The following is an 18,267-nucleotide window of genomic DNA, read 5'->3' as shown; positions in this document are numbered from 1 at the left end:
GGAAACATCACCCTACCTTGTTCTTCCTGAAAGTATTTATATTTTTTTAAATTTATATTCTGGTTTTTTTTGGTACTTCAAAGCAGATTACATTCATGTACTATAGGTATTTCCCTGCACCCCCCCCCCAATGGCTTACAGTCTAAGGGGGTCATTTATCAAGCGGATTGCACGCGATACGGGACGTTTCGCACACCAAAGGTCCCTTATCGCGTGCGATACCAAGATGGGGGCGGAGACGGGGAGATGTCAGCCCCGGAAGAGGAGGAGTTGGGGCGGCACCGGGGCTGACACCGCGAAGACTTCACCGACAGCGAAAGGTACACTTGTTTATCGCTGTCAGTTTGGCACTGAATAACTACACCTTTTATGGTGTAGTTATTTGGCGCGACGCCGGCAGCGATCACAGGACCTCCCCCCCTCCCCCCCGTTACCATGATTTCGCTATGCCTTGCGGCATTAGTAAATCCAGTCCTAAGTTTGAACCTGAGGCAATGGAGCATAAAGTGACTTACCCAAACCTAAAAGGGGTGGTAATGGGATTTAAACCCTGGCTTCCCTGTTTTGTTGTCACTTGTTCTAACCACCAGGCTATGCCTTCAATAACTTTAATGCACATTTCTGTGATGGGAAGACATGCAATGTCCCAGCCTCAGCTATTGGCTGTGTGAAATAGCAAGGGCAGTGGAGGCTCCGTGAGGCATCCGTGGTAGCCTGAGCTTATCTCTTATTGTTTAAGAAAAAACTGACATGATAGTTTCATGTATGATATCATGTGTGTATCATTTATTATTATTATTATTATTATAGCAAAACTTTTTCATCTGGCTTGGAAAGAATTTTCCATGAGATATGTAGAAGAAAGGCCATAAATGCAAAAGAGTTAAATGAAAGTCTGACCTCTGTACTTTAATGCTGCCAAATCTTCTTGCTGGATCACACTGATCCATGGAAGTTACAAACCTACCCAGTAAGTGAATAGAAATATAGGAAGAAAGAGTGGAAAAAGAATTGTTCAGTTTCAGACTGTGATGTCAAATATATGACAGACTGCTTCACCAAGCAACACACGCACGTACCATCTTGTTCTGCACAAAAAGAAAATACATATTTTTTAGGCTCAGGACAGTAAGTAAAAATTGTGAATAACTTTTATTTTCCAGTTCAAGATTGAAAAGTGGCAGATTGCACTCTGTAATAAGAGTAAACCTCAAAAATTTATCAATGACTTAATGCAAGCGCTTTATACACATGAATACATGGCCACGCACAGTCTGACAGGTGCAAAATCCTCCTCTTCAAAAGACAGAGCAGCAAAACCGGCCATGAATCAAAATGAAGTGCAAGAAATCATAGGTAATTCATCTACCTTTTTTTTTTTTTTTTTTTTTCTTTTTTCAATACAGTTTTTTATTTTGGGTCAATTTTAGTTTTAAATTTTCCTGTTGTAATTTTTTGAAGAGCATATGGCTGACTTTTAACAGTGTGTCTAATTGTGTAAAAATGAGAAACAAAGAATACAGTAATTGCACATGCAGATGATAATTCTGGATTCATGCCTTACTAGTAAGAAGGACCCAGAGTGATGAACACCAACATCAATAGTATACCGAATCCACCAAGGTAAATGGTTGAGATGGATCACAAAAAAATGTCGACAACCATTACAAGTATTAAAATCATATGACTATCATATTTGTAGAGATGCTGTTCAAACTCATTAATGGCATGTGCAAAGTTTTAGCAAGACCACATCTGTGATATAATCATTGGTCATAAAACTTAACACTTTTTAAACTTTTTTTTTTTTGCAAGTAAAAGCACTTTCTAGTTACTGCCTCCCGACGCTGTCAGTGTTTTGTACATTTGGTTAAAATGTCCACCTTACTTGTCAGCAACCGGACAGAGACGCTAACAATTATAGTGGACATTTTAATTGAATGTACGAATCACTGGGATAATGTCGGGCGGCAGTAACTAAGAAGACATGCACATAGCTTCTAAGATGTGCTTTTACTTGCAACAAAAAAAGTTTAAAAGTCTAAAATGTGTGAAGTTTTATGACCAATGATTATATCACAGACTTTGTACACTCCATTACTGAGTGTGAATAGCATCTTTTTAAATATGGTTATTTATTTAAAATCTTTTCTATACTGTCGTTAAGTTAATTTGCCATCACAACGGTTTACAAAAAAGGCACATAAAGTAATAGTAATTGTTTAAAATAGATAAAACAGGTTTCTTTTTATATAAAACTATTTGTTGAATTTTGTTTACATGTAGGTTGAAAAGTCTCTTTTGCAGTTCATATATAAAGTTAACATTCTAAGGTGTATTTAATGGTGGGAAAGAAAAAAAACAAACTAAAAACTACATGCTCGATGCTGAGTTACGAGCTTATTTGCTTTCTCCGTTCTCTTTTATAAAAAGCCTGTTTAAAAAGCCAAGTTTTTAGACTTCCTTTGAAAAGTTTGAAATTTCTCTGCAGTCTTATCTCCAGTGGCATTGAATTCCACAATATGGGTTATACGATTTTAATACATGCAGTGGTTGTCAACACATTTTTTGGGGGATTCATGCCTACAGCATCAGTACCTAAAAGGCCCTAACTTAGGCCAAATTAAGTGGTATCCTGTGCTAAGATGGTAGAGTTGGGTGGTCATAGGTGCCATTTTGAAAGCTGTGCTTGGACCAGCAAGAGGGAGCTGTGGGAATGGACGGATTCCATTCATGGTGGAAGTGCTTGTTATGATGAGAGCCACCATTTTCTTGGAAATGACATGCAAATATAGAAGGCAGCGTATAAAGATTTTAAAATTGTGGTGACGACTGCAAACTAATTTTCAAAAGGAAATCCCACATGGGGTTTCTCTTTGACAATGTTCTGGCCATGGGAATGGGGGCCTAAGCCTCAGAGCATAAAGTTACACCTTCTTTGAAGCAGATGCAAATATACCCACCAAAAGTATATGCATGGCCTCGCCTCCCCTGGTCTTGCCATGCCCTTTTTTGGCTGTGGATAAAATTTTCCATTGATAAGCAAGATGAATTAGCTATGACTTATGGGTGACTTCATCTGGTGGCATCAAATGGACTCTTCTCTCCTCGCTAGTAGAGCTTTTAGCTCTAATGAGCATGTGTGGGATTCCTGTATAGCTATTGCCTCGAGAATCTCCTCAGTCATTTTTTTGTTCATGCACAAGCATAGATGTGTACTCAGTCTCTCTGAATATTTTTCTCTAAAATATTAATTCCTTTATATTCTTTGATTATTTTTCTTCAGTTTACCTTTTTTAATTGCCTCACTGCCTCTGTGGCACCCACAACAACACTTTTTAATTCTAAAAAAAAAAAAAATCATTTGAATTCCCCTTCGGCAGGGGCGGTTCTATAATGAGGCAAGGTAAGGCAGCTGCTTCAGGTGGCATAGTTTTGAGGCGGCAAAAAATGCCCCCTGAAAATTCCCTTGCAGCATCTGCCTCAGTGCCTCACATGAATCTATTTCCAGAGCACATATCAAGACTTTTATAGACTTGGTATAGCGCAGACCAACCTGTACAGTGTCCCGTCAATAACAAATTGTCCCGATTTGCGTATAATGCCCATTTGTTTGCCCTTCTAACAATCTTTTGCTTATATCCCCGTACCAAAAACCGCTCCATCAAATCCTGCACTTTAATCTTATAGTCATCCATAGTGGTGCAAAGTCTACGTAGCCTCAAAAATTGGCTTATCGGGATATTTTCTTTTAGTCTTACAGGGTGAAAACTAGAGAATTCTAAGGTAGTGTTTTTATCTATAGCTTTTCTATAGATCGTAGTGAATAACTTCTTTTCATACTTATATACCCACATATTGAGAAAAGAAATTTGTTTTTGATCCATTTGAAACTCAAACTTCAAATTTGAGTCCAACATATTGATCCAATTGATGAATTCCTCTAACCTTACCCTAGACCCCAGAAATATGCAGAAAACATCACATCTCTTTGCAAAAAACTGATGGATATATAAACCGTTTTTCAAAATCTGCCACATATAGGCAAGCCACCGATGGGGCCATTGAAGACCCCATCGGGATGCCCTTCACTTGATGGTAAAATTTACCCCCAAATTGAAAAAACCTTTTCTTCAAAATAATGGTGGATAAACGACCTAATAGTTTCTTACGACCATCAAACATATCCAACCGCTCAAGAATATGGAGACCTCAAAACCCCCCAAAAAGGTTTTTCTACTCTAAATTCCACATCACCAATAACGTATGTTTGCTGCCTTTAGCTGATTTAAAATGCAACGGCGTGGGTTGTATTTGGTTGTGGTTATAGGCAATCTGTCTTCAAACAAATATGGGCATGTTTCACATTTGATAAAATATATACTGTAAATAAGAGATTGACATGATTGTCTATTGTAGTTTTGTGATGGCAAATTTAATTTATAGTTATTGCTGCATGTATAACTGAATTAAAGTGCTATGCAATATTATTGGTGTATGTGAATGAAAATTTTAAATGGAAATATAGTTACAAAAAAAAATAGAGAATGCATTTATATATTTTCTTCTAGGAAGGAGGCCAAATATATTGACTAGACTATGTCCTGCAAGTCAAGGGAAAGCCTGAGAAGTACATCCCTTTAGTACTGATTCTCCCTGGGATGTCACTTTATCTCCCTAAATGTACTGGGATTGGATAATAACAAGTTAGTCTACTCTAGTTCCCCTCCCCCGTCCACCTCCCCTTTGTTGGTGCCAAAAGTATCATCATGCTAAGAAGTGGTGCATGTGCATTTCTGAAATATTACACTGTAAAGCAAATTGGAATCCTGTTTGGATGAAAGGCACTATAATATTATTGATTGTACAAGCATATCTGAAGAACACAAGAATAGGAAAATCTACCCAATGTTTCACAGATGTTGTCACCATTCTGAATGGTGAATTGCGAGATTGTCTTATTCTTCAGATATTGTTTGCTTGGGGAGGTCTCTACTCTACCAATTTTTATGTTGTGTCTCTAAAATAATATTTCCATATTTTGATACTGCATTAGGACTGGTATCAGGTTCTGATTCTAATGCTTTCCTAATAAACTTTGAATACTTGAATGGTTCATGGTGCAGACTTGGTGAATGAATCACTTTCCAATGGCATTTGTAAGATATGAAAATAACAGAAATGATTGAAAAGACACAATTTGGATAAAAATAAAGCTGGTTCAGTAGATAGACACCCTTTTGGTCCCTTTCGGCCTCAGGAACTGTTCTGAATCTCTATGATCATCTATGTCATCCCTTACTCAATGGATCTGATTGGTGCTTATTAGCTATGATATTGTACTTGACATTACATGTGATTAATGAAGCTATTTGATCCCATTCCATATGCGATATTGTGACGCTTTTCCAAACGTGGTTGCGTCTACTGAGGAAGAGCAAGTTAAGAAATGTCAATAATAAACCTGAGTGTAAAATGTGTAATTGATGTGGCTGTCATAGGGAGACTTGGGTTTGTTTTCCCAAGCCTGACTTCTGCTCTTAAGACTAGGGGTGCTGAAGAAATAGAGTTCTCAACTTGAGGGGCAACGAGAGGGAGGAAATCCTTGCAGTGGCTTAACAGCAACTCCTAGTGGTCACACTAAGGATATGGATAGAGGGAGCAAAGAACTGTTGCTGTGATGGTAGGGTTTACACAGGAGGCAGGGGATGGTTTAAAAGAAAGGGAAAACTCTGTGTAGTCATGACTGAAGGTTCATGGTGCTATAGCTCCAATAGGGGCCAGCCCTGAGTTGAATGCAGGAGGAAACTAATAAGCAAATAAATAAATTGTAATTGATAGAGGATGTTGTGTATATTCAGATGTTTGAAAACAGAGTACAACCTTTCTTTTAAATACATGACTCCTATAGGAAAACCACTTTTCATTGCAGTAAATTGTACTTGTTTAGAAATAGGGAGAATACATTTTTAAGCCATTTTTGCAGGTCAAATTGTTTTAGCCACAGAAATAGGCTTTCACAAAATTGACCACCTATTTGAAGAGGCATTCTTGTGGATGTTTATTGTAGCAGTCATATACTGCTAATACAGATAAATTCATTCTAAACAGTATGGCAGGGGTAGATACCTCTGGTCCTTGAGAGCCACAAACAGGCCAGATTTTCAGGATCTCTGCAATGAATATGGATGAGATAGATTTGCATGCCCTGCCTCCATTATATGCAGATCTATGTCATGCATATTTTTTGTGAATATCCTGAAAACCTGGCCTTTTTGTGGCTCTCAAGGACTAGAGTTGGCCATCCCTGCATTATGGACAGGGAGAATTGGGCAGACTGGATGGGACAGTTGGTCTTCTTCTGCTGTTACTATGTTACTAAACAGTGTACATACAAAATCAATCCCAAAAGGTCAACATGATCTCTACATAAACAATTTAAATAATACATATCACAAGGCCAGAACTGAAATTACAATACATTTAAAACCTTAAACAATATTTTTTAACAATTTGCTGAACTTTACTTAAAAAAAAAATAAATAAATAAATTTGCAATAAATTAAAAGAAAAATAGCTTCCTTTATAACCTTATCTGAGCCCTAACTGAGCTCCTTCCCAAAACAATATTTTAATCTGGAATTACATGCATACTTTTCCATTTTCAGCAATTGAGTAGTGCTACAGAAGTGAAAGTTGTAGTATTTTCCAAAGTTTGTGCAAACGTCTTTTCCCCAAAAACGTCTGTGCACAAATTAACAGATGCAATTGGGTGCAGGTACTTTCAGTGGGATAATATTCAAGGGGAAGGTAGGCAGGTTCTTTGCCTTTGAAAACTGGTGTAAAGTCTGCAGGTAAAAAAAAAAAAAAGTACCTAGACATCTGGTAGCTACACTGCTCCTGGAGAAAGTGGGCATCTTTGAGGGTTGCGATGACCTTTTATTAAACCAGTAGAAAGCTAATCCTCAAATGTTGCAGCTTTCCAGACCATGGGGAGAGGCCCTTCTCCTGCCCCCATTCAGATATGAAGGGACCTCCAAACCTCCTCTATGATAAATGCAAGATCTAGATTTGGAAGCATCAGGCTACTTGTTCTCTCGTTTGTTTTTTTCACAGGGGTCACAAAACAGCTATTTCCAAATATGGATGATGCTTTAATTAGAAGAATGATGGGGCAAAAGCTAAACAACTGCACCAAGAAGCAAAATTCAAGCAAGGAGCACAACTCGCTTGTTTTTGAGAACCATGGTTTTTGGTAAGGCTTTGAAATTGTCATTAAGATGGATTTTACCGTAGGTTGGTTTATGTCTTATTTGCATAATTAAAAGTACTGCAAAGGAAATTATGACATGAGTGGAAAAAAGCTTGTATTCTAATTGGCTCGGACTAGATCACAGACGTAATAATATTCTGGCCCGTCATTCCAAACAAACCTTTTTTCTTTTTTTTCAGTTAGGACATAGAACCTTGGTCCCCTCCCTTATTAGACTGAAGGTAAATTATAACCTGTCTAGAATGGCAGAGTCAATTCTAGTCCCTCTTCTCCTCACAGACTAAAGAAACCATTGGCAGAACTCTCTATTTCTCCATAGGGAAATTCAAAATAGACACGTGTTTGAAAATTCTGTGCATATCTGTGTGCAAGTGTATACATACTACAAACAAATATTAAGACAAAAAAAAAATTGAAGTGCTCATATACACACACTATATTATTCTATAGAGTGAGCACTAATGTAATAGAATATTTAAATAGAAATTATATTATTTGGGATTTTTTATATACCAAACATTCAAATATTTATAGTATAAAAAGCATCTACAACATCATTATAGATTTATACTCTAAAACAAACACATCCCATACAATTACTAACATAAATATATATACAGAAAAAGTTCACATCAACCTTATTATATAGCCATCATCAATGTCCTTAATATATATTGTTCACAGAGACATTCAGTCCTCTTTTAAAATGTCCAGGGTACTGCCTCAGAAAACCCAGTGATAACTAACAAAGTCACATGTTGTTAGCAATCCTTAGTCTTTAAAAGATCCTATTCATTTCTCTCGTTTTTAAGAAGCTCAGCTAATTCCTCGACAAGAGCCCTTATTTTGCCAAGTATTGGCTTTATCAGCAGGTTAAGGTCATTATCAAAAGGATGTCCACTTAATAAATAATCATGTGGCGATGCATGTGTTACCAATTTTATTCTTATAAGAATGGATACATAGATCAACTTTTTGAAACCTCAGTCTTTGTTTCTCCTGCTTCAATATTGCAAATCATACCAAGGCTGGACCAGTGAAAAAGCTAATGTGCATTGACTGGGAGAGGAATCTTGGGGTGATAAGTGTCTGGTGATCTGAAGGTGGCGAAGCAATGTGACAAGATGATAGCTAAAGCCAGAAGAATGCTGGGCTGCATAGAGAGGAATAACCAGTAAAAAAAAAAAAAAAAAAGAGGTGATATTACCCTTGTACAGGTCCTTGGTGAGGCCTCACTTGGAGTACTGCCTACAGTACTGGTGCCCGTGTCTCAAAAAGGATAAAGACAGGATAGAAGGCGCTCCAAAGAAGAGCAACCAAAATGGTGTGGGGTCAGCATTGGAAGACTTATGAGAAGAGGCTGAAGGATCTGAATATGTATATCCTAGAAGAGAGGAGGTGCAGGGGAGATATGATACAGACCTTCAGATACCTGAAAGGTTTCTGGTTATGCCCTCTGAGCTCCACCTGCCCCGCAGGATCCCACCCAAAGAGCATACTCTCCTTAAGGAATTTAAGGTGGACCAGGCGTCTACTCTGGTCCTGCACAGGTAAATAGGGGAATACTAGGGGCACTGCCTCACATACCCCTTCCCTCAGCTTGGACCCGTTGAGCCAAGCATCTCTACTCCCTCCTCGATTCCATCCAGGAGAGTCAGACATCCCATTCCCCTTCCTCTGGCTTCCCACCAGTTACGCTTGGGAATGGGGGCCTAGTGACATGCTCACCCCCATCTCTTAGGGTTACCCTCAACAGAGTCATGACCACCACCCAGTGTGCCTTTTGTGCAGTGCACATCCCTAGTCCTTTAAGTCCTTTTCTGGCTCCGGATTCAAATTCCACCCTGATGGAGCTTTATGGACCAACTGGGGAACCACCAGTGCTGATTCCTCTATAACTAGCTGCACCTGCTTCTTTGGTATTTGGTATCTCTGATGTAGAACCCCTCCTTGTATCCTCAGTAGCTGGAGTCTCTACAGCACCATCCTCTGGGCTCTCCGTGTTCTCTGCAGCACCTCCCCCTGGGCTTTCTGCAGTTTCCTCCTCTGTTCACACCAGTCGCTGGCTTCTCTGCAGCCTTACTAGTTGAGGTCTCCACAGTGCCACCCTCTGGGCTCTCCATGATCTCTCGCTTGCCTTTCTGAGCCCTCTCTCTCTGGGCTTCTCACAGGACTTGTCTCTGGACTCCCAGTAGCGTTTGGGCACCCTACAGAGTCTCTCGGGACCTCTTGTAGTGCCGACTTCCATCTTTCCAATATTTCCCCCTCCTGGGCAGTCTGTCATCCTCCCTAGGGCTCTCTGTGACCCCTCTCTCAGGGCTCTTCACAGCCTCCTTCTCTGAGCTTCTCATGGGAACAGTCTCTGGACTCCCGGTAGTGTTTGAGCACCCTACAGAGTCTTCCTCAAGACCACATGTAGTGCCAATCTCAGACTATTGCCCCAACTCAGCTCACCAGATCCCTCTGCTAAACACTCATCCAGATCCTCCACAAGCTGTTGGTACTCCTTGTCCAGCCAGTCTAGGCATTCATTTTCTTATCTGGCCTGGACTCTTAGAAGTGGGTTTCCTCACTTGATTATGCTGGCTGGCCTCTCCAGCTGCCAAATTTTGAGCCTTAGGTTCTCCCTCTAACCTGACTCTTGGGACTGGGGAACTCCCACTACAGAGAAAGACATGCTGTTCTTTTTTTCCAGCCCTCTGGCTGCTTTTGGTTCACCAGTTGCTGCAGTACCCCGACTGCTCCACTCCAAGTTTTTTTTTCTGGCTGCACCCCTTCCCTGCAGAGTGGCTTGCTTTCTGGAAGAGGGCCCCACCCTATTTCCATTCACTGCACTCACAGCCCACTTTGAAAGCTTTTCCAGAATCACACTCTGTTTAGCACAGCCCTGCTGCACCAGTGTTCCTTCTTCTTTTTGTTTTTTCAAGGCAAAAACTAAGAAAAAAAGCCCGCATAACCAGCATTGACTAAATCATTTTTAATCTCTACCTCCAGCCAAGCTTCTCCCATTAGCCGGTACAAACCTACCACTTCCTGGTTGTAACCAGACCCTCTCACAGTTTCCTCTCTACCTGAAACTTTTAAACTTTTTTCTTCAGGCAGCTTCTGAGCCACACTTTTTCACAAGCTACTGTGCTCTGTGCACCTCTGTGCTCTGTACTTTGTTTTAGAGCCACAACGCTCCTGTGTTCTGTACTATGTTTAGAATCACAGGTCCTCTTCACAACTCTTTCTGTACTCCAAACAGATACTTTTTTGGAGGCTGGGTGTTTTTTTTTCTGTGCAAAGATTTAGAAAATATCCCATGCATGACACCATATGTGGGAACAAGCAGTGATCTCCAGGGCCTAGAGACACAAATACAGTCTGATTCCAGGTTTTCTTAAAACACTTATCTTTATTACTGCTGCACAATTACATAACAGTAGACTGTCTTCCTTTCAGAACAGTGTACTTAATTACTTACAGCTCAGTGATTGGACAGTTTTACTTTTCAGGAGCTGCCTTCCTCCTGGAGACCCAGGTCTGGTCTGGTTACCCCCATCTGGATCCCAGCTCTTATTCTCCAGTCTCTGGTTACACCCTCTGAGCCCCACCTGCCCCACAGGATCCTGCCCATAGAACATACTCTCCTTAAGGAATTTAAGTTGGAGCAGGCATCAAGCCTGGTCCTGCCCAGGTAAATAGGGGAACACTAGGGACACTGCCTCACAAAGCCTAATACTTTTGATGCAACTCTAACTCTCTGCTTCCACGGCAAGGTTTAAGGGAAATTGGATTCAAACAGCATCCAATGAGGGTCCTGACTTTTACAGTCTAGGAAAATAAGCATGGGAGTAACCTGCAAAGTAAGGCAGATAATAGCATAAGCATTAACTTGCTGGGCAGACTGGGTGGATCATTTGGTCCTTTTCTTCTGTCATTTCTCTGTTTTCATTTTTTTTTGTCCGGGTAGTTCTTTCTTTCTCATTTTTCTTACAGCTTGGTTGGAACCAGTGCAGGGATTCTGGAATCATAAGACTTCATTCACCTCCACCTGGAGGTTTCTCAAACGTCCCATTGTTCCTAGTCTGAACATTGCAGCACTGATTCTGTTGCTGGGAGCCATGCAGAAGTCCAGCCCTGTTTGCATATTTCTATAGTCCCTTATTCTGTATGTGGTCAGGATGTCTGTGACCAAGATGCTAGTATGTAGGTCCGGTTGAGGGATCAATAGCAGCCCTGCTTGTTCTGTTTTCCAGTTTGCACCTCCCAATAATATGTATATTATGGTCTAGGGCAGTGGTCCCCAAACCTGTCCTGGAGGGCCACCAGCCAGTCGGGTTTTTGGGATATATCCTCAATGAATATGCATGAGAGAAAATTTGCGTGCACTGCCTCCATAACATGCAAATTTTCTCTCATGCATATTCATTGAGGATATCCCAAAAACCCGACTGGCTGGTGGCCCTCCAGGACAGGTTTGGGGACCACTGGTCTAGGGCATGTTTCAGTATTTGCAGTGCTGCGTTTTCATAGGCTGGATTTTTACTGTTTGTGGCTTGAGAATTGGTCTTTTATGCTGGTGTACTACAGAACTGCTGAGTGTGTTTTTGCAGGCTTTTGTGTTACTTCACAAAATATGTGGTAGTGAAGGGAGTTTATGACACTGTTCCTCAGTGACATCAGAATTTGATTGTTCTTTTTTGCATGGTAAGACGTAAATGGAAGCATCCTAGTTCTGCTCTGCACCCATTTTTGGGGGTGTTTCTGGGAATGCAGAGTGTCTGTAGAACTGGAGGTGTTGTGTTTCTTTTGGAATTCTTTTCCATTCTGTATAGCTTTGGGTTAATCAGAGACCCTAAACTTCACTTTCATATATATAACCAATCAGGTGATTTTAATGGTTTTAGTGGAGTCTTGAAACTAGACAAAGGTTTCTTTGTCTTATCTTATATTTGTTGGGAGCACCCCATGGATCCGTTCTTGTTTGCAGGGGGATGGGGCCTTGCCAGCACTGCAGTATTTGCCATACTGTCGCCTCACTGCATGTGGGCCAACAAAAAAAAGTTTGACAGGCTGGCAAAACCTACTGCACTGGCCATAGTTTGGGGACCCTTGGTCTAGGTTATGCTCTACTTCTTGGTTGTTTAGACAACATTTAAATTTGTGTTGAAGATGTTTTGGGTTTTTTTCTGGAAAAATCATAATTTTTATTTTTTTCCAGATTCACTTGTAGAGCTCAAGACTTGCAGGTCTCTAGCAGATACAGATTCTCTTACAAGCCTTCTGGTCTAGGAGATAAAATGACCACATCATCTGCATACAGCAGATCTTTAATCTCTGAGGCATTTGGTTTCAGTCCTGAGACTGAGGATCTCTTCAGTAGTATGAGGAGTTCATTGATGTTGCGAGATACCCTTAAGATTTCAGTGCCAGGGTAATAAGCTGAGATAAAATTGGAGGGGTCATCTTCTTCCTTGTTCTTACTGGTATGAAAACCATTTCTGTAGTTAGGCTTATTAGACATCCTTCTTGTGATTAAACGTTAGTCCGTAACCCATCTACAAGTATTGCAGGTATATTAGAGAATCAAAAAATGTATGGGGATTACAAATCCTTAAGGCCCAGATCCATCCATTACAGGGTGAAAGGGGAGGATCTCTTCTGCCTTTTAATACAAGAATGATGGGAGTTTGTGGTATGGATATCCCCTTTCCAAGATTAATTTGTCTTTCTATCACTCTTTTTTTGAGGGACTGGTGGTAGTGTCTCATTCTCACTCAGTTTGGGAAGTATCATGACAGTCTTTCTGTCACTTTTCCTTATGCTGGAGGGGGTTTGGTCAAAGCCTCTCATAGATTTTTCATCTGTCTTCCGATTCTTTGTGCAGGACTGATGGCAGCATTTTAAAGGGGCACCACGATAGGCTGGTGTACTGGCTCTATAACTCAGCCTCTGCCCAGCCTATTCCCAGAGCAGACCAGTAATCCTATTGTAGCCCAGTTGCCTTGATGCAAGGCAAGACCAGGATCAAGCAATGCAACCCAAACAGGCCCTCTCCTCAGAACAGAAAAGGCCCTCTCCTTGTGGAATGGCCTGCAGACCAAAATGATTTTGCTTGCCTCATTCTGGTTGTTAACCCTTGAACTAATGCCTCTGAATAACTCCTACATTACTGCTGGTCAGTAACAAACCAGCCGTACAATCTGTACCCTTCAGTGAAGGAATTGCAGCTTCATTAGAAGGGTAAGATTGATAGCAGAACAAGAGGATACACTAATGGTCTCCAGGTAGAAAATCATCTGAGCTGAACATAGGATACCTCTTTCATAAGGTGTACTGTGACATTCCAAAAAAATTAAAATGTTTTTTTTTCCCCGATCATTTTGTTACATTCACTTTTATTCAATTTTCAATTTTTAGAAAACATGATGCACCTGAGATGTTTACTCCAAAGACCTCCATGTCTCTTTTAAGAGCTGCAAAGGTTCAAAGAGAGCCAGAGTTTAATCCCTGTGCAATACTGCGGGAGGAGGAACATATGTGATGCTTCTTCGGAGATGCTTTTGGTTCAACAAAATAGATATTTCTTTATAAAGAAACTGTTACTCGTTCAGACTTACCATGGTGGTCAAAGTTTCTCTCAATAATATTATTTTATCCATGGTTACACTATTTTATTTTGTTATTACCAAGAGAGCTATCTTTACAAGCTGTTTCTAAGGGTACATGTAGCCATATCTCTGATGCTGACAAAGATTCACTCTGTGCTGTGAGATATCATCAGCAGTGCAACTTACAATGCTAAACACTGTCCTGTTTTTTAAAGTAGTAACAAAAATGCATTTTTATAAAATGACTTTTTATTCCAAAACATGGATTTTGTCATTTCTAGCCTCTTTTTTTAAATCAGAAGGTGTTCCTTGCTTGTGATGGTGACTGATAGTGTTGTCCCTGACTCATGTGTCTGATAGTGGAAAAGAATGAATGTGGTGTCCAGTGTAATTATGAGATGCTTCTAGAAACTCTGATTTTGTCTGTGTATGTGATGAGATGGTGGAAACAAGTTATATTTTTCACTAGTTTTAACTGCATTTTTTAAACCTAATAAATCTGTGTTTTTTTTCAATATGTATAAAATCAAGTATATAGTGAGAAATAACTGAGAAACAAGATTTTTTTTTTAAATTTAGTTTTGTTGCTTTTAACCTGCTAATAAAATATTCTACTCTGATCTTTAACAATTAAATTATTTTGTGAATGTTTAACAGTTAACTATGGAAGTGAATAGCCATACGGGCAATGCTTAATAAAACCTTTTTGTATAAATTCAGATTTATGCTTAGCAACCATAGAAGATGCTTGAGTCAATAAGGTAATGCACTGTTCTAGCACATTTAACATTACTGGGTTTCTGAAATTAACCACTAGTTTACCATGATAGAACACACACAAATCTTCTTCAGTCCTTTCTGTCTTACAGAAAACTTGTTAAAAAAAAAAAAAAAAGACACCCCAATGAACACAACATAACCGTCTTCCTCTAAAACAGCAGCATTAGCTAGACCATTCAGAATAGCAGTCTGTCTGTTTTTGGCTGTACTGCATCCTCTCTTGGTGTTATTCCTAAATCACTCTGATTTTTGTCCTAATTTCTTATTTTTTTATACTTGTTCAGGATAAAAGAAGTGTACCTTTTTTTTTTTTATTATGATCAAGTCCCATGGTCTTAAAAATCTCCTTCCCTAAGATCAATCTTTCTATATGTTGATTATGTTGGCTATAATAAAAAAAGCAATTAATCCTGGAAACTAATTTAATTTTATCCAGTAAGGAAATGTTGGTAAAGAAAGCATTTTTTTTTCCTTCAAAAATAAATATCACTTCAACCATTCCATCTTGGGATCTGATCCTATGCGCATTCAGATAGAAAGCACTTGAATAATACTGCAGTGGTGGCATTTTTCAGTGATTGGTTGTAGTTAACTCAGAAAGTTGTGCTTTCTTCTCAGCCAGATCTCAGAAGAACTGAGACTCAGGGAAATAAAGGGACTTGCTCAAGGTCTCACAGAGAAGCTGTGATAGAAGGAAGTCTTTAACACCTCTTTTAGGATTTTTTGGCTAATTCATAGCCCAGTGCTCCAGCCTTCTTCCTATTGCATGATAGCAGCATGGGATCTATTTACTATTTGGGATCCTGCCAGGTATTTGTGACATGGATTGGCCATTGTTGGAAACAGAATACTGGACCCTCAGTCTGATCCAGTATGGCAAATTCTAAGTTCTTATGTTCCTACAGCATATAAAAAACCCCCAATTCAATTGCATTTTTTTATGCTATGTACATTCTGACTTGAATTGCAGTTAACAATTTTTCATTTCTACTGCAGAAGTTTTATTTGAGTACAGCCAAAGAAAATATGTATCTTGAGCAATGGAAAGAAGAACTGAACATTTGTAAAAGTTCAACACATCTGTGATTGCTATATCTACTAAACTCTGGTAAAGAAACAGTAACTGGAGTGAAGGAGTGGCCTAATAGAGCAACAGGCTGGAAACCAGGCTTCAAATCACATTGTTGTTCTTTGTGACCTTGGGCAAGTCCCTTTACCTCCGTTGTCTCAGGTACAAACCTAGGGCCCTATTTACTAAGCATTTTTCCCATAGGAACAAATGGAAGAAAATCTTTAGTAAATGTCCCCCGCCTTAGTTGGTGAGCTGTCTGGGAATAGGAAAATATATACAGTACTTGATTGTAATCCATTTTGAAATATCACAAAACCTGTAATATTAAATAAAAGATACTATTCAAGAAGTGATATATTTTTTTCCCTAGGTGCCTTTATTTCCTCTGAGTTACTACTGTTGACCCAGGATCCTTTAGGGGTGATGTACTGAAGTGTACTACCATTGGCCATTAACACGCATATACTGTATGTCATGTTTATCACAAATGTTAATGCAAATGAGGCAGACATTACCACACATAATAAAGTATGTAATTACATGCATTGATATCACAAAAACTTACCCATGTCTTTCTAATGTGTGGTTACAGTTTTTGAGTTAGTGGGTCTGCAGAGCATTTTGCATGTGCACTTTGCTGCTCTGCTAATATGTAAAAGAAAATTACTTCTTACCTGCTAATTTTCGTTCCTGTAGTACTAGGATCAGTCCAGACGGTGGGTTATGTCCCCCGTCCAGCAGATGGAGTCAGAGTAAAACTTCGAGGGTGCTGGTATATAAACTGGTGCACCCTCCTAGATCCTCAGTATCGAGAATATCAAAGCCAAGCCAGAAAAAACTGGACAGACCAAGGATGATGGATCAAGCATGAACTCAACCAAAAGATTGAAACTGTGAACAAATTTATGCAACATGCAATGAGAACTGTCAAACATAACAACACACAAAAACCCCTACCCCCCGAGAGGGAAGGAACAGCGAACAGAAGGACAGTAGAGAATAGTCGAGCAGGTTCATACCGGGTGGGCGTCTGGACTGATCCTAGTACTACAGGAACGAAAATTAGCAGGTAAGAAGTAATTTTCTTTTCCCTGTACGTACAGGATCAGTCCAGACGGTGGGATGTACCAAAGCTTCCCTACACCGGGTGGGTCCCTGAGAACCCTGCTCGAAGTACCCTGTCCCCAAATGAACCAGACTCCGTCCCCGGTACATGGAGTCGGTAGTGTCTGGCAAAAGTGTGGAGAGACTTCCAAGTTGCCGCCCGGCAGATTTCTTGTATGGAGACCAGCTGAGACTCTGCATGGGAAGTGGCCTGGGCTCGCAACGAATGCGCCTTGATACCCACCGGAGGAACCTTCCCGGAACCAATGTAAGCAGCAGCCACCGCCTCCTTGAGCCAGCGAGCGATGGTAGTCTTGGACGCCTGCCGGCCCTTTCTAGCACCAGACCAAAGTACAAAGAGATGGTCGGAGAGTCGAAAGTCATTCGTCACCTCCAGATAGCGAAGAAGCGCTCGTTTGACGTCCAGGCACCGAAGCATCGCAGGGGCGTCTCCTGAGAAGGCTGGAAGTTCCACCACCTGGTTCATGTGAAACGAGGAGACCACCTTAGGCAAGAACGAAGGAACCGTCCGCAGGGAAACCCCGGAGTCCGTGAACCGCAGGAAGGGCTCCCTACATGACAACGCCTGTAGTTCGGAGATACGCCTTGCCGAGGCTATAGCAACCAGGAAAACCGTCTTTAGGGTAACGTCCTTGATGGTAGCGTGACGTAAGGGCTCGAAGGGTAGCTCCCCCAGGGCCCTCAACACCAAGTTGAGATTCCAGGAAGGACAAAGAGGTCGCACCGGCGGCCGCAAGTGTTTAACTCCTCTGAGGAACCGGGAGATATCCGGATGAGACGACGGATCCGGCCTACCTGAGGCGCGAGCCAAGGATGCGAGGGCTGACATCTGCACTCGGAGCGAATTGTAGGAAAGGCCCTTTTCCAGCCCATCCTGCAAGAACGCCAAGATGTGATGGCGGGAAGCTGCGGTCGCGGGGGTCCCCCGCGCCGAGCACCAAACTTCAAATACCTTCCAGACCCTCACGTAGGCGACCGACGTGGAAGTCTTACGCGCCCTGAGAAGTGTGTCCACCACGGGAATAGCGTAGCCCCTGTTCAGGAGTGCCCTCCTCTCAAAAGCCACGCCGCAAGACAGAAGGGTTCCGCCTGCTCCAAAAATACTGGACCCTGATGCAGAAGCCGTGGAAGGTGCGCGAGTCTGAGTGGGCCGTCCACCGACACGCCGAGCAGGTCCGCAAACCACGGGCGCCGTGGCCATTCTGGAGCCACAATGATGACCTGACCGTGGTGCCGTTCCACCCTCCGAATCACCTTTCCCACCAGTGGCCAGGGGGGAAAGACATAAAGTAGGATCTGAGTGGGCCAGGGGAGAGCCAGAGCATCGACACCTTCCGCGCCGCGCTCCCTTCTGCGGCTGAAGAACCGAGGAGCTTTTGCATTGGCGGCGGACGCCATGAGATCCATCGCCGGTGTCCCCC

General features: G+C 41.2%; 1 protein-coding gene across 3 annotated transcripts in view; it reads left to right on the top strand.

The window, feature by feature from the left end:
- The window catches only part of BEND6 (BEN domain containing 6), a 67,108-nt gene extending 52,280 nt beyond the window's left edge, over positions 1 to 14,828 (top strand). For all 3 annotated transcript variants that reach the window (XM_029595686.1, XM_029595687.1, XM_029595688.1), the window contains 3 exons: positions 1,164 to 1,356; positions 7,117 to 7,255; positions 13,679 to 14,828. In XM_029595686.1, coding sequence (XP_029451546.1) covers positions 1,164 to 1,356; positions 7,117 to 7,255; position 13,679 — 333 coding nt within the window. In that variant the 3' untranslated portion in view covers positions 13,680 to 14,828. The remainder of the gene's footprint in view (positions 1 to 1,163; positions 1,357 to 7,116; positions 7,256 to 13,678) is intronic.
- The last annotated feature ends 3,439 nt before the right edge of the window (positions 14,829 to 18,267 follow it).

The sequence above is a fragment of the Rhinatrema bivittatum genome, chromosome 3 (genome assembly GCF_901001135.1).
Source record: "Rhinatrema bivittatum chromosome 3, aRhiBiv1.1, whole genome shotgun sequence".
NCBI classification, from domain to species: domain Eukaryota; kingdom Metazoa; phylum Chordata; class Amphibia; order Gymnophiona; family Rhinatrematidae; genus Rhinatrema; species Rhinatrema bivittatum.
This window is presented reverse-complemented; position numbering and strand designations above follow the sequence as displayed.